Source organism: Dromiciops gliroides, chromosome 5, assembly GCF_019393635.1.
Source record: "Dromiciops gliroides isolate mDroGli1 chromosome 5, mDroGli1.pri, whole genome shotgun sequence".
Lineage (NCBI taxonomy): Eukaryota > Metazoa > Chordata > Mammalia > Microbiotheria > Microbiotheriidae > Dromiciops > Dromiciops gliroides.
The window spans coordinates 217,791,050-217,806,092 of NC_057865.1; the positions used below are offsets into that span (position 1 = coordinate 217,791,050).

Below are 15,043 nucleotides of genomic sequence, written 5' to 3' on the forward strand. Positions count from 1 at the left end.
CTAACAAAAATCAAAACATCATAAACACAGATAATGCTAATTTGTGGTTTTCTAAGTTCACACTCAGTGTTCCTATTTGCATGTGACATTTCTGAGCTAAACCAACCAATAAAGTCAGAATGACTCTCTTCTGATAGAAGAAAGGAAGAAAATTGAAAGAGATAGAAAGAAGTAAGGAAAGAGAAAGAACAATCAGCCCACTGCTCTGTAAATGTGAAGGATTTTCTCTAACACAATGCCCTCCAATCTGAGGAGGAGAACAATATTCATAGAGCTCCTGCTGGGTGCTGTGCTAAGCATTTTATAATTATTATTTCTTTTGATCCTCACATCCTTGAGAGTAGGAAGGTGAGGCCAAATGACTTGCCCAGGGTCATAAAAAACTAGTGTCAGAGGCTGGATTTGAATTCAAGTCCTCCTTCACCTCAAGACTGAAGAGAAGGTGGAATAAATCCTTTTGAGGACATTTTTTTTTTACTAGAATTCTTGTGCATCAGGAAGGTGACATTCCCTTCTCATTCTCTGCTGTGTGATAAGTGCTAGGGGGAATTCTTACCATGACAGGTTCTCTGCTTTGCAGTCGCTCTGGCTATCTATGCCTTAAGGAACCAGGAGTTGTTGCTCCAGAAAAGTGGCCTTTGTCTCCCAATTTGCGATGGCCAACAGCCAGCCAGCCCAGGTCACCTTCCTGACCCCTGGCTTCTCATTTATAATCTCCCACAAGCCTCCTCCCCCAAACCTGTCCTCACCCCCAAGGGGAGGAAACGTTTTGCTGGCCTGTTAACAAGGGTCCCCAGCACTTTCACTTCATTCTTCTAGAGGGTCCAGGGGCAAAAGAGGAGGACCACTGTCCTGGGAAGCAAGGTAGGCACCCAGGACTAGCCGTGCCCATGAAGGGACAGATGGGGGACATAGGATGTACTGGGGGTGGTGGGGGAGAAGAGGTCCTGTCTTCACAATGGAGCCTTTTCCCCTAGGGCCCCTCAGACTCAGGACACACTCAGTCTTTTTACAAAGCCCTTGAGCCTCTGCTGTGGAGCAGGTGTAAAACAGACCTTCAGCACAGAGAGGATGTCCTGCTCCTTCCAAACCTGCAAAGCTGACCCTTGAAGAGGAAATGGGCAAGTTAATTGAAATTTGCTTCACCTGTGACTAGAGGAAAAGCCCTCACAAAGTGAGTTCTGGGACACTCACTTACCTTGACTAGTGCAGAGTGCAGGTACATGTTATGGGGCATGATAACAGCCCCCACGATGCCCACGGCCTGCTCGACCTGCGGGGTGCTACAGCCTGAACAAGAGGGCACGAACATGCCCCTCAGGACCTCGGACTGGTTGGGTTTCACTGTAACATACTGGACACCAACATCAGAGAGGTTAGCATCGACGACTCGTGCTTGGCCCTGACCAAGGACCAGAAGGAAACGGGAGCCCGAGGCTGGGCTCAAGCTGACCTTAGAGTCCCCACTGTTCCTGACTAGCCTGATGGGAACCATGTTCTGCTCCTCAGGGCAGCAGCCCTGGCAGGCCTTCAGCCTTGGCCCTGACAACCATCCTGAGGAGCACAGAGCTGGAGGACAGACAGAAGGGGCCCAGGACCTTAACCTTGTCAGCAGCCTCACAGGGGTTACAAATGGAGGCAAAAAGAATAAATAATCTAAGAAAAATCATTTCCATCTGACTCGGGTGTTTCCTTCAACATTTCCTCTGGCTTGGAAGTCTGAGGGCTAATCCACATGTAATTGAGAACTAATGTTCATCTAGGCCAGTCACCTGCAATCACTTGGGAACCAGAATCAGAAGGGGCCGTTTGTCCTCTCCCACATACCCATCCCTGCCCTGGCCACCCCATCCCAACAGTGGCCTCTACAGCTCCGTGGGTCCATGTGTTGTGGCACAAACAATGAGGCCTCCTGCCCCTCCAATATCAATCTGGGATCCCTTCTGTCCCTAAGTGACAAGCAGCAGCCAGGAAGCTAAAGCTAGACTGCTATCCAAGGCCCACCCTGGCAGCTGATGTCCCTTCCCCAAGGAGGAGCAGAATGTGAGAGCAGCTGCTGCTTTGGGAGAGAGACCCAAGGGAAGTCTGCTCTGGTCCAGGCTCTGATCGATCCGGGAAGCCCCACACGTGCCAGGATGGTCTGGCGTGCGTGCAGGGATCTCTGGACCTCTGGACCTCTGGGACTGACCATGTCTACTCAGGATTGACCAAGCTACAAACTGGCTTCTGTTTTCCACATGTGGTACTGAATCATCCAAGGCTGACTTCCCCTTTCTAAAAAGTAACTGGCTTTTAGAAGCTAAGCAGCGATCTGTGAAACTTACTTCATATCCAAATGTGAGGGCCATGATGGTGATGAGAAAGCCAAAAAATGCTTCCAGTTTCCGCAAACCTGAGGAAAGAAACGTGGACAGTTTCCTTAATGAGACACACACTGCTTCTAAGGTGAAACGTGACCCTTTCTCTAATACTCCGCCCCCCCATGCCCACCCCCATAACTCCTCCTTACCATATTTGTCCAGAAAGAGAAATACGAAGGTATCTGCTATGGTAATGAGAACTCCGCCCCACAGAGGAATCCTAGGCCAGAGAAGAGAAATGAAGATGAGGGGAGGTAGGGGAATTGGGTGGAAAACCCACGTCTCCCAAAGCCCCAGGCAGGCCAAACTGTGGAGGGGGCAGGGGGCCAGGCACCCACTAGTGGGAGAAGCACAGTGGCCACTGAGAAGAGAAGATGACAGCCTCTTCCTTCGGAGGAGATGCCACGGCAGGGAGAGGACAGAAAGCCCTCCTCCCTGCACTGCATGGCTACCCTGGCCCTGCTCAAGACTTCACTGTTAAGAGGTTCTCAGCAACACTTCCCCACGGGCCTCCATTTGGCTGCCTTTCTCTCTTCATCTGGGGAGGCTCCGGGAAGGGCTGGCAATGGGGGGACTCACTCACTTTCCAGCAGACAGGAGATTGATGGCAATAGCTGATCCGATGACTTCTTGCATATCAGAGCCTATGATGGCCGTCTCCACCATCAGCCACAGAATAATCCGGGGAACCTTAACACAAAGCGTGGAGAGACACGGTTCAAAATTAAATTGCCACTGCAGATCACACTTGCTTGGGGGTTTGTCCCCCAAATTCTAGTGCAGTTTTTAACAGATTAAAGCTGGAAAAGCTAAAAGCTGCACTAAGACTCTTGGCACACCCTATACCCTGGCACAGGCCTGTGAGCAAAGCTACAAGCTACCCAGCTACATGTAGCCAAGTAACGCATCTTTGCCCCACCTGTCCCTTCCGTGCTATTCTCAGACCTCTTTTATTTATTTACTTGTTTATTTGCTTGTTTATTTTTTTAGCTTTTTTATTTATAGTTTTGGATTCCAATTTTTGTCCCTCTTTTTCTCCCTCCCTTGTCCCCTCCCTGAGGTGGCAAACAATCAGATATGGGTTATATATGTAAAAAATGACCATATTTGTCATTTTGTACAAAAAAACATGATTAAAAGAAAAAAATGAAAGAAAGTGAAAAATAGCATGCTTCAGTCAGTTCCATCAGTATCAGTTCTTTCTTCGGAGGTGGATAGTATGTTTCATCAATAGTCCTTTGGGACTGCCCTGGATCCTTGTATTATTGAGAATAGTCGAATCCTTCATAAGTTCTTCATCAAACAATATTGCTGTCTCTGTGCACAAGGTTCTCTTGGTTCTGCTCACTTCACTATACATCGGTTCAGTTCATACAATCCTTTCTGAAATCATCCTGCCTGTCATTTCTTATAGCACAATAATATTCCACCACCATCATACAGCAGTTTCTTTAGTCATTCCCCAATTGATGGGCGTTCATTTGATTTCCAATTCTTAGCTAGGACCTTTTCAAACCATAGTCAGCACAGAGAGGCAAGTGAGCTTCTTTCTCCTGTTATTGGGGGACAAGGAGATTGGTGGGGCACTTAATGAGGAAGCTGCTTTTATTCCTGTTCCATTCGACGCCCTTAGGACAGGCAGAGGCTTACCATCCTGCCCAGCTGAAAATGTCCTAAAGGTCTAAGGGATTAATATTTAACCAATAAACATGTATTAAGTACCTACTGTGTGCAGGTACAGTGAAAAGGGCCAGAAGGGCAATGAATAAAAGCAATGCAGAAGAAGAAAAGGGGCCTCCTTTAGGGGAAATCTAATTCAGAAGCCAAACACACCTAAATGTGGAAAGATCAGAGGCCCACCAGCAAACAAATCAATGTCCAGTGGCATTAGGGACCTAGGTCCAGAGCAACCTTCCAGTAAGGGAGCCCCCAGGTGGGTCAGGCTGAGCCTCAATAGCCAAGGGGCCAAGGGAAGATCTGATTGGCTCACTGGAGACATAAAGCAGATGGAGAGGAAGGAAAGGCATCTTCCCACTGCACCTACAGAGCACCGTGCTAGTTACTGGGGAAGACAATGTTGAGGTAAAACAAGGTCTCTACGTTCATGGACATTACAGTCTAGAAGACAGGTAAGCTACACATAGAGATGACTAATCCACAATATTAGAGAGGTACAAAACCAGTGGCTTTGTGAGGTCCATGTGATTTCTATTGAGATGGAGGATGCAGGGGCAGCTAGGTGGCACAGTGGATAGAGCACTGGCCCTGGAGTCAGGAGGACCTGAGTTCAAATCTGGCCTCAGATACTTAACACTTACTAGGCAGTATCTGAATGAAGCTTTAAAGGGTAGATAGAAATGAAACAGGCAAAGAGGGAAAATATCCTAGGCCCAGGGAAAAGTGCATGCAAAGGCAGAAGGGGAAGAGAAGGCAGATAAAGAGGAGTCCAGTCTGGTTGGAAAAAGGAAGAATGAACAATGGTAGCAACAGAGAGAGAAAGGACACTAATGACCTGGCTATGCAAGCCAGAGGGCAAAACTCCTGCAAGGACAGAGAAAGAGATTTCTTCTTCCACATGCCAGAAATACAAGAGGAAAATGGGCCCTGGAAGGAAGGAGGGAAGGTGTGAGGTGCTGGCCCTGAAAGGTCCGGGGGGCCTGTTACAGATGTGAAGCAGACACTCAGGGTCATCTCTGCACTGGGGCCAGTTACTGCTCTCCAGACCTCTCAGGGGATGACAGGAGGCAGGCAAAAGACCCCGGTCAGATTCCTCTCCTTTAAAGTGAAGATAATCTTATCTGCTGCCCCACCCCCACCCCCCCCCACTTCACAGGATTAACCTTTCCAAGGTGTTTTTGTAAAGTCTAAAGTGCTATGTAAGTGCAAGCTATTGTCATTCATCATTAAGAGGAGAACTTCTACACCCATGGGACCACAGGCCCATTTCAGGGGAAATGCAGCAGACCAAACTTGAGAGCCTGGTGGGAAGTGCAGACAAAGGGCAGGGCAGGCAGGGGTGGGGGGAGGAAGGACTACAGAATGCAGTTGGTGTGGGGGATGTTCCTGGAATGAGTCTCCCTGTGGTGAAGGAGGGGAGGGAGGAATGAGGCTTGGCATTCAGTGGCAGGGCCCCAGCTCACTGACCTTGGGATACTGCCTGTGACAGACTTCAGCCAGATGCAGGCCTGTGACCACGCCCAGCCTGGCGGCCAGGCGCTGCAGCAGGAGCCCCACTATGGTGGCCAGGAGGAGAACCCAGAGCAGCTGGAAAAAAGAATTCCCCCAGGATGGGGGACACACTCATTAGAGCATCCCAAGAGACCTTCCTTCCTCTCAGTCACAAAGCCCCAGAGCCGACCTGCCGGGCCAGGCTGAGCAAAGCCCTGTCCCTGTGTCTCAGCTTTTCCCACTCTAGCCTCACCCCCTCCTTTTTTAGAGGAACAGAGAAAGGCCTGCTGGGAAAAGTGTTCTGCACTTGAAAGGAGTCAGATTTTTTCAGGCTCCCCTAAAATTCTGGATTCTGAAACACTAAAGGGTAGGGCTAGGGTTAGGATGAGGGACTGGTCCTGAGATTTCACTGGGACAGGGAACTCTTAAAGCAGGAAATGATCCCCCCAGTGCAGGCAACACCTTCCCTGAAGCCCCTGTCTCAGAGAGATGGCCCCTGAGGGAGGACCTGAACCTCTGGTACCTGCCCCTCTTGCTGCTTCTCCAGCATCTGGTTAAGGACTGCCAATAGCCCTCCATCCTGATATGCTGTGAGCAGAAAGGGTGTGTGTGACACACAGAAAGGGGAAAGGCTGGAGACTCACCTTAAACTGGGCCACAGCCCCAGACTGCAAGTCTGACTCTATGTTCCCTGGATCCAGATAAGCGATGCTCATGAGGAAGCCAGGCCCTGTAAAGGCCCAGAGTTTGCGGAAGCTAAAACAAGAATACTACACAAGAAACAAGATGTGAGGAGGACAAATAGAGCTTTGCTCCAAATTGAAAACTGCAAAACCATTATCACAGAAGGGCACTAGCACCTGTTAACCTTAGCAAAAGAGAAGGGCCTTGGGTGGTCCTCCCCGCCTCCCTCCCACTCTGATGATGGCTGCAGCACCTCCCTTTGGGGTGAATAGGTCTCACAACACGCCCAGAAGAAGAATGTCCCGATCATTCCCACCACCCTTACCCTATAACTAGACCAACACACACCACCCAATCAAGTAAAATCCAAACAGCCCTGGAGCCACCATGAGACAGACAGAGACACAGGTGCCCACGGAAGGGAGCAATCTAGCCCCTTGTCTCCCGGCCAGGTCACACACGGCCAAAGTCCAGTCCTTAGAGACTGTGTGCCAAAGTGCACGACCTTCAGATTTCACTGAGCAGGAGGCTAATGAGCTACCCCTGCAGGGAGCCAAGGCTGTATCCTGGGAGCTCCTGAGGCCTTGCCTCCGTGTCCTCTCTACTAACCTCCTCCTCAGGAATGGAGATCTTCTCATCAAAGTAGGTGGTGAAGGGCTCCTCTGGAAATGCAGGTGATTGTGAAGGGAAGGGACTGCTGTAGATGGTGTTAACAGCACCCAGGCTGGCAGTATCCCCATGGTCTCCAGAACCCTCCTCTAAATTCATGTGAAAATGGAAAGAATCCGTTTGGGGAGGAATTCACAACAAACCCTCTGCCCACCCCCCAAAAACCGTAGTACTCCATCACATCATTGTGATCAGCACAAAAATTCGATGTGGAGACATACAGACCCGAAGAGAAAGCAGCAGCCCAGCCCTATAACTCAGCCAGACCAATCATGGAAAATGGCACTTGTCAATAAGAACTTTCCTATGTCTCCTCCAGTACCCAAAGAGCAAAAAATATCTTATTTGCTATGATGCACTTTCCCCGCAAACCTCACTCTCTGTGGGCCACCTCATCCTCAGCAGAAAATTCCTAACATTTAAAGAAATCAATCAAGCCAGGAAAGTGGCAGGATTCACGGTGAAGATTCTCCTTGACCATTATGTCTCAGGTTCAGGTGCTTCCCAGAAATTAATAATAATAACAACAACTCTACAGAACTCTGACACTCAGGACAAAATGCAGAAGAAAGTCAATGAGTGCAGAATTTTCCCATGTGTTCTGTCTCCCCTTTATTCCTGACTCAGTCACCATTAGGCAGTCACATGCTGATCAAGGCCTCAGGACAGGCTAGTTCAAAGCAGGTTACTATCTATACTCCTTCCCCATTCAGCAATTATCTTAGAGAGGAGGGAGCAGAGGCTGGGGGGGTGGGGAGGGGGCATAGGGACAATCAGCTCACTCCATTCATAAGAAGACCAGGCTCCCAAAGCCACCACCATGCCCACATGTTTGCCTGGAGTACAGCTGTGACCCTATAACCTCGAGGGTTGGGGTGGGGTTTTGGGGGGTGGGGGAGGCAGTTAAGGAAAAGCTCTCATTCTGAGTGGCAGAATGGATAAAGTACACTGGGCTAGAACTCAGGAAGACCTGCCTGATTTGAATACTTCCTCAGGAATTTACTAGCTATGCCTAAAAGCAGAGTAAACTTGTGGACATCACTATTATATCAAGAAGAAAAAATTCTGGAATGGGACAGAGGAGATGATTCACAAGGCTGGTTAGAACATCATCAATAAATAACACAAAGTTTCACATTACCAGCAGGCATCTTCTGGTTAGAACTCAACGTCATGGTGGATGCAGGCACATCTGAGGACTTATAGGATTCTAGAAACAAGGAGAGAAAATGAACAAGAATAAATTCACAAGCAAAGGATCAGCACTTGTCAACATTCCCGCTCTTACAATTCAGCGTGACTCCCACTTCATGAACAGTGTCACAGACAAACGTGAGATAGTTTTAAAAACTCTTTTTGGACTGTGATCAAACCAGTATCTAATCAAATAAGAGGAGTTTAAATTCTGTAAGAAATCTTTCTGTTAGCAAGGCTTCACAACCTGGAGAAGTAAAGAGAATGATCACAAAGGGGCAAGTTTATCTTCTATTATTGGAGTCCCAGAGTCATACAATTGCAGTGCTACAAAAAAGATCTTATTCAATGCTCCTTATGGGGGGCAGCTAGGTGGCACAGTGGATAAAGCACCAGCCCTGGATTCAGGAGGATCTGAGTTCAAATCCGGCCTTAGACACTTGATACTTACTAGCTGGGTGACCCTGGGCAAGTCACTTAACCCCCATTGCCACACACACAAAAACCAAAAAACAAACAATGCTCCTTGTGCAAGAAAACATGCATCACATGAGAAGTATAGATCTAAAAGAGTTCTCAGAGTTTAAATAGTACAGCTGCCACCTTTCCCCAAATCCAGCCCCTCTAAAAATAGATGGCTGCCTCCACCAGCATGTAAATCCTTCTTAGCAGTCAAGATTTTTACATCTGTTCTTACATCAGAGGTTCCTGCTGCCTTCCTGCCTTCTGTTCAGTCCTGGGAGGCCAAGGGCCACTGCTAAGCATTCCCTTCTCCCAGTGTGGCGCAGCCTATTTTAGTCCCTCCTTCTTCAGGTTAAATAAATTGTTTGGACCTCTCACAAGTTCTGTTCTTCCACCCTGACACTATGTAGCTCTCTTAGGGACAGCTTCCTCGTTTCTGATAGGCAAGTTCTCTACTTTGCCACAAGATTTTTTTTTACCCTATTTACATCTTCTGTGACCTTGGCAGACCTAAGCTGGGCCGTCATTCCAACGTCACCAAAGTGATTCATATATAATAATTATCATATGATCATTTTGGTGCCCAGCCGCTGAATAAGAGTGCTCAGCCAAATGACCTGAACTCTAAAAAGCTGTTACAAATGAATGACGAATATTTTACATAATCATACATGTATAACCCATATGTGATTGCTTATTGGGGAGGGAAGGAAGGAGGGATAAAAATTGGAACTCAAAACTATAAATAAAAATGTTTATTACTTTTTTAAAAAGTAATAATAATAATAAAAAGAATGAATTATGAGATCCAATCTGTCTTGAGTCTATTAAAGTTAACAGCTCACCTATCTTTAGCTATCTGGCATCTCACATATCCAAAACAGAGCTCAGAACCAGGAAATAAGTTTAAAAAGAGAAAAAGGAGCTCTGGACAGTGCAAAGAGACAGGTCATAAAGCTCATGCACTTTATCAGAAGGTGCTTCATACAGGCCCTCCCTCAGAACATATGTTTTTATTACATAACAGTTCTAATAAATTTCCTAATTTGATTTCCAATCTTAAGGCAGATGAAAAACAGCAGAAAGTGTGGTTGCTATAGGAACACTGACACTGAAGAAAAGACAGGCAACTACAGCAGCATATTCTTTTCTGGATAACAGAGGTTCTGCTTTTTCTATAAACTAGAAAGCAAAAACAGCATCTGGGAAGGTGTACTAGCTTAGCAAGTAACAATTTAAAAATCTATGAGAAGAAGAAAACACTATGACCAGGGTGGAAGAGAGTACAAAGGGACTGGTCTTCTCTCTTCAGACTCAAGGTTGAGTATCTATTGCCCTCCTATATTCAAAGGGAGAGGAAGGAAGAGAAGAGAAATTGGACTACAACTTATAATTTATACCACTGAAGTCATTAATCCCCCAACTACATCCTTTGGGTTCTGGAGAAAGTAGCAGATTAGTTAGGAATGCTACCTGAACCTCCATCAAATCTGGTTACAAGGAAATAGTCATTCAATATTGCACAGTTTTGTTCAGTGGGACAGTCCCAACTACCAGCTCAAGATTCACTTCCGTAAACAGCTAGAAACTAGCAAAAACATCTGTGCATTTTTCTTTTTTAAAAGAATTATTTGGGGGCAGCTAAGTGGTGCAGTGGATAAAGCACCGGCCCTGGATTCAGGAGGACCTGAGTTCAAATTTGGTCTCAGATACTTGACACTTACTAACTTTGTGACCCCGGGCAAGTCACTTAACCCTCATTGCCCCAGAAAAAAAAAATAGTTATTTTTAACACTAATTTTTAAAAATTGAGTTCCTAATTCTCTCCCTTTTCTACCCATTGAGAAGATAAGCAATGTACAATTATGCAAAACATATTTCCATATAGCCACATTGCAACCGCCCCCCCCCCCAAAAGGAAAAGAAAAACGAACTGAAAAAAACGTTTCAATCTGTACTCAGAGTTCTTCAGTTCATTCTCTGGAAGGGGATGGCATTTTTCATCAGGATTTCTTCGGAATTGTCTTGGATCACTGTATCGAGCAGAGTAGTTAGGACTTTCATAGTTTGTCATCATTACAATATTGCTGTTTACTCTATACAATGTTCTCCTAGTCTTTGCATCAGTTGCCCCAGGTTTTCCTGAAACCACCCCCTTGTTCATTTCTTACAACACAATTGTCTTTCATCACAATCATATACCACAACCTATTCAGCCATTCCCCAGCTGATGGGTATCCCCTCAGTTTCCAATTATTTGCTGCTATAAATATTTTTGTACATAAGAGTTTCAAATTTTCCCTTTCCTTTGATCTCTTTGCGATACAGATATATAGCAGTGGTATTGCAGGGTTAAAGTGTGTGCGCAGTTTTATAAGCCCTTTGGACATAGTTCCAAATTGTTCTCCAGAATGGTTGGACCAATTCACAATTCCACCAACGGTGCATTTAGTATTTCTATTTTTCCACATCCCCTTCAGCATTTGTCATTTCCCTTTCCTATCATGTCAGTCAGTATGATAGGTAATACCTCAGAGCTGTTTTAATGTGCATTTCTCTAATAGTGAATTAGAACATTTTTTCCTATGACTATAGATAGCTTTGATTTCTTCTTCTGAAAACTGCCTGTTCGTATGCTTTGAGTCATTTTCCAGTTGTGCCCAACTCTTCACAACCCCACTGGGAGTTTTCTTGGCAAAGATACTAGAGTGGTTTGCCATTTCCTTCTCCAGCTCATTTTACATATGAGGAAACTGAGGCAAACAGGGTGAAGTGACTCATTCAGGGTCACACAGCTAGTAAGCACCTGAGGCCAGATGTGAACTCAGGAAGAGGAGTCTTTCTGACCCTAGGCCTGGCACTCTAGCCACTGCACCATCTAGCAACCCCACATATAGAAAGCAGAGTCATTTATAAAAATAAGAGTAATTTCCTAATAGATCAACGGTCAAAACATATCTTTAAAGGGTAGTCAGGTGGCACAGTGGATAGAGTGCCAGGCCTAGAGTCAGGAAGACTCATCTTCCTGAGTTCAAAGCTGGCCTCAGACACTTACTAGCTGTGTGACCCTGGGAGAGTCACTTCATCTTGTTTGCTTCAGTTTCCTCATTTGTAAAATAAGCTAGAGAAGGAAATGGCAAACCACTCCAGTATCTTTGCCAAGAAAACTCCCAGACAGGGGCCAAGAAGAAGTCACACATGACTGAAACAATTAAACAACATCATCCTTATATAGAAGTACTAAGGCCTGTATCAGAAAAACTTGCTATAAAATTCCCCCCCCCCCCCCGTTTCCCACTTTCCTTCAAATACTGGCTGTATTAGTTTTGTTTGTGTAAAATCTTTTAAATTTAATGTAATTTAAAAAAATTTAATGTAATCAAAATTATCCATTTTACTTCCTGATATTCTCTCTATTTTGTTTGGTCCTTCCCTTATCCAGGAATCTGACAGGTAAAATATTCCATACTCCCCTAATTGGTTTATAATATCACCCTTTGTGTCTAAATCATGTACCCATTTTGACCGTATCTTGGTGGATGGTGTAACATATTGGTCTACACCTAGCCTCTGCCAAACTCCTTTCTAATTTTCCCAGCAATTTTTGTAAAACAGTGAGTTCTTAACTCAAAAGCTTTGATCTTTGGATCCATCATCAATGCATTTCTCATCTCCACCCCTAAAAGAAAATATTACTCTATAATCAGTAATCCTAACACAACAATTTAAGGTTAGGTTTAATGTGACTAGTTTATCTCCTATCTCTGTCCAAAAGTTAAAAGGTGGTTTGTTCACACTAGATAAAAAGGAAGTAGGGAAAGAGGGATCATTAAACTTTATCCCCAAGATTGCAAAAGGTTTGTTTGCTTTTTTTAAATGAAAAAGAACACATCAGGAGCTACTAGGCTAAGATTTGGGAAGGTCAGTTCAACTTTCTAATAAAGCTCTATGTAAATGATCACTGAAGCTCTTAAAACTGTCTAAACGGACGACATTTGTTAAGCTTAAATCAAAAGATTAGTCTACGTGTACCCAGTGGGAATGAATCCAGAGGCCATAATCTGGAATTATATTATGGAAATTCCTTTCCCTCTAATTTTTAGTGGGTTTTTTTGCATATACCAGATATGTTTAATAAATGTCCTTTGAAAATGAAGTCAATAACCCAGTGTTTAAATAAACCCAAGAATATAAAATACTTGAGAAAAGAGTCCTTATTGACAAACATTTCTAGAAATATTGGAAAGGAATTTGGCAAAAAATCAGTTTAAAGCAGTATCTTACACCCTATTTTACCATAAGTTCTAAAAGGACACCCAACTCAAATATAAAAGGAGGACAATAGATAAAGGTCCAAGACAGGCACAAAGAATATCAGGAAGACAGACAGAGAGCGTCTCCCCTCCTCCCCCTCAATCCCAAACCTAGAAAATGCACCAGCCTAAATCCCGATGAGGAAATCCAAGAAAAAGGTCCTGGGTTAGGGAGGAAGGTTTGTGGCCACTGGGGCCAGGAGCCCAGAAACTGACAGAGAATCTACACTGTGCACAGATGGTGGGACCCATACCTGGAGGTGGGATTCTGGACTAAGGAGTGTGCACAGGACCCAGGTTTTATAAGGAGTGAGGATACAAATTCAGAGCCTATGGTTCTGCTAGAACTGGTAGAGCTTTACAGTTAGCTGGGGCCAGCAGGGTCTACTGAAGCTCCAAAGAAGGCAAGCCTCCAGGCTTGCTGCTCAGACCCAAACCCAGAGCTCAGATCAAGTTGAAAGCTTATGGATCCCCACCAACCTGAGCTATCCCTGAGATCCTGAAATAACGCAACTCTCAACATCCCAAGAAAGCAACAGCAGGCAGCTGAGCCATTCCCCCTAGAAGTGTGTAGAGCCTGGGTCTCTTGAAGTCTAGAGTCAGGAAGTAGTTAGGAAAATGACCAAAAGAGATTCTCACCCTAAAGTCATAAAGGTGATATAGTAGACAGTGCTGGGCCTGGAGTCAGGAAGACTTGTGTCTGAATATGATCTTTGACACTTACTAGCTGTGTGACCCCGGGGCAAGTCACTTCATCTTTTGGTGGTTCAATTTCTTCAACTGTAAAATGGGGGTAATAATAGGACCTGCCTCAGAACTGGGGTGAGGTACAACTGACAGAACATTTGTAAAGTACTTAACTTCTTATTAGCACATTGGCACATAGTAGGTGCTTAATGTTTATTCCCCTTCCCTTTCCTGCCACCCCCAAAAAGAGTGCCATCATCATCATGTGGTGGCAGGAATGCTCAAGGAACCCCCCAAAAAAAAGAAATACTCTAAGCAAAACTTCAGAGAAAAAATGAATCTGTGAGAATTTGGCTAAGATTCCAGGAAGAGATAAAGGAAGAATTTGTAAAGAAATTTAAGACTTAAAATGTTTTTATGAATGAAAAATGAGAGGGGCAGCTAGGTGGCACAGTGGATAAAGCACTGGCCCTGGATTCAGGAGGACCTGAGTTCAAATCTAGCCTCAGACACGTGACACTTACTAGCTGTGTGACACTGGGCAAGTCACTTAACTCCCATTGCCCCACCAAAAAAAAAAAAAAAAAGAAAGAAAAGAAAAAAAAGAAAAGTGAGAGCATTAGAGGGAAAAAATATGAAAAGGAGAGCTATGGAAGAAAGAATTGGAAAAGGAACAACCTGGAACAACAGGTACAAAAACTTTGAAAATCAAAAAGAACCAAATAGAAGATGATGACAAATATTAAAACAAATGAAAAAAATGAATGAATGGGAAAAAAATAAGGTATCTCAGCAAAAATAAATGGCCTGGAAAATAGATTAAGGAGAGAAAAAAAAGTAAGAATCACCTGAAAGTCACCCCAAAAGAGCCTAGATACCATATTTAAAGAAATTATAAAAGAAAACCTCCCAGATCTCGTAGCATCAGCAGGCAAAGTAGGGAAAAAAGTCCACTAGCCATTGGAACATCACAGCCAAAATCCAGAACTTCTGAGTCAAAGAAAGACTATTACAAGCAGATGGAAAGAAAGAATTCAAGTACCAAGGAGTCACAGTCTGGACCAGATGACTTAGCAGCCAACACTATAAAGGAATAGAAAGCTTAGAATATAATGTGGAATTCCAGAAGTCAAAGGAGATGGGCTTACAGCCAAGAAAAACTTACCCAGTAAAACTAAAGATAATCCTACAGGTGGAAGAACAGACTTTTAATGAAACAGGACTCCTATGCATTCACAACGAAAAGACCTGATTTATGTAGAAAAACTCTGAAGTACAAACACAGAAGTCAAGATGAATGAACAATCACAAGGAACTAAACAAGGACAAACTCTTTTTTTTTTTTTTGCTGGGCAATGAGGGTTAAGTGACTTGCCCAGGGTCACACAGCTAGTAAGTGTCAAAAGGACAAACTCTTTACATTCTAATATGGGGAAATATGTGTCCCCTCTGAATTCCATTATGATCAATGGTCATAGAGAAAAGTTAATTGGACAGGATGACTCG

General features: G+C 44.6%; 1 protein-coding gene across 6 annotated transcripts in view; it reads right to left on the reverse strand.

Annotated features, from left to right (window-relative positions):
- The window catches only part of SLC11A2 (solute carrier family 11 member 2), a 46,947-nt gene that overhangs the window by 20,271 nt on the left and 11,633 nt on the right, over positions 1-15,043 (reverse strand). For 3 of the 6 annotated variants that reach the window (XR_006353224.1, XM_043966027.1, XM_043966028.1), the window contains exons 2-9: positions 8,023-8,091; positions 6,822-6,970; positions 6,173-6,298; positions 5,505-5,624; positions 2,944-3,050; positions 2,510-2,580; positions 2,325-2,392; positions 1,199-1,354 (exon numbers count right to left, since the gene is read on the reverse strand). Coding sequence is in view for 5 of the 6 variants with exons in the window: in XM_043966027.1 (XP_043821962.1) it covers positions 1,199-1,354; positions 2,325-2,392; positions 2,510-2,580; positions 2,944-3,050; positions 5,505-5,624; positions 6,173-6,298; positions 6,822-6,970; positions 8,023-8,056 (831 nt within the window). In the remaining variant the exon portion in view is untranslated. Of the gene's footprint in view, positions 1-1,198; positions 1,355-2,324; positions 2,393-2,509; positions 2,581-2,943; positions 3,051-5,504; positions 5,625-6,172; positions 6,299-6,821; positions 6,971-8,022; positions 8,092-8,772; positions 8,887-15,043 lie in introns of those variants that run through there. The other 3 variants (XM_043966029.1, XM_043966030.1, XM_043966031.1) reach the window with 3 other exon arrangements.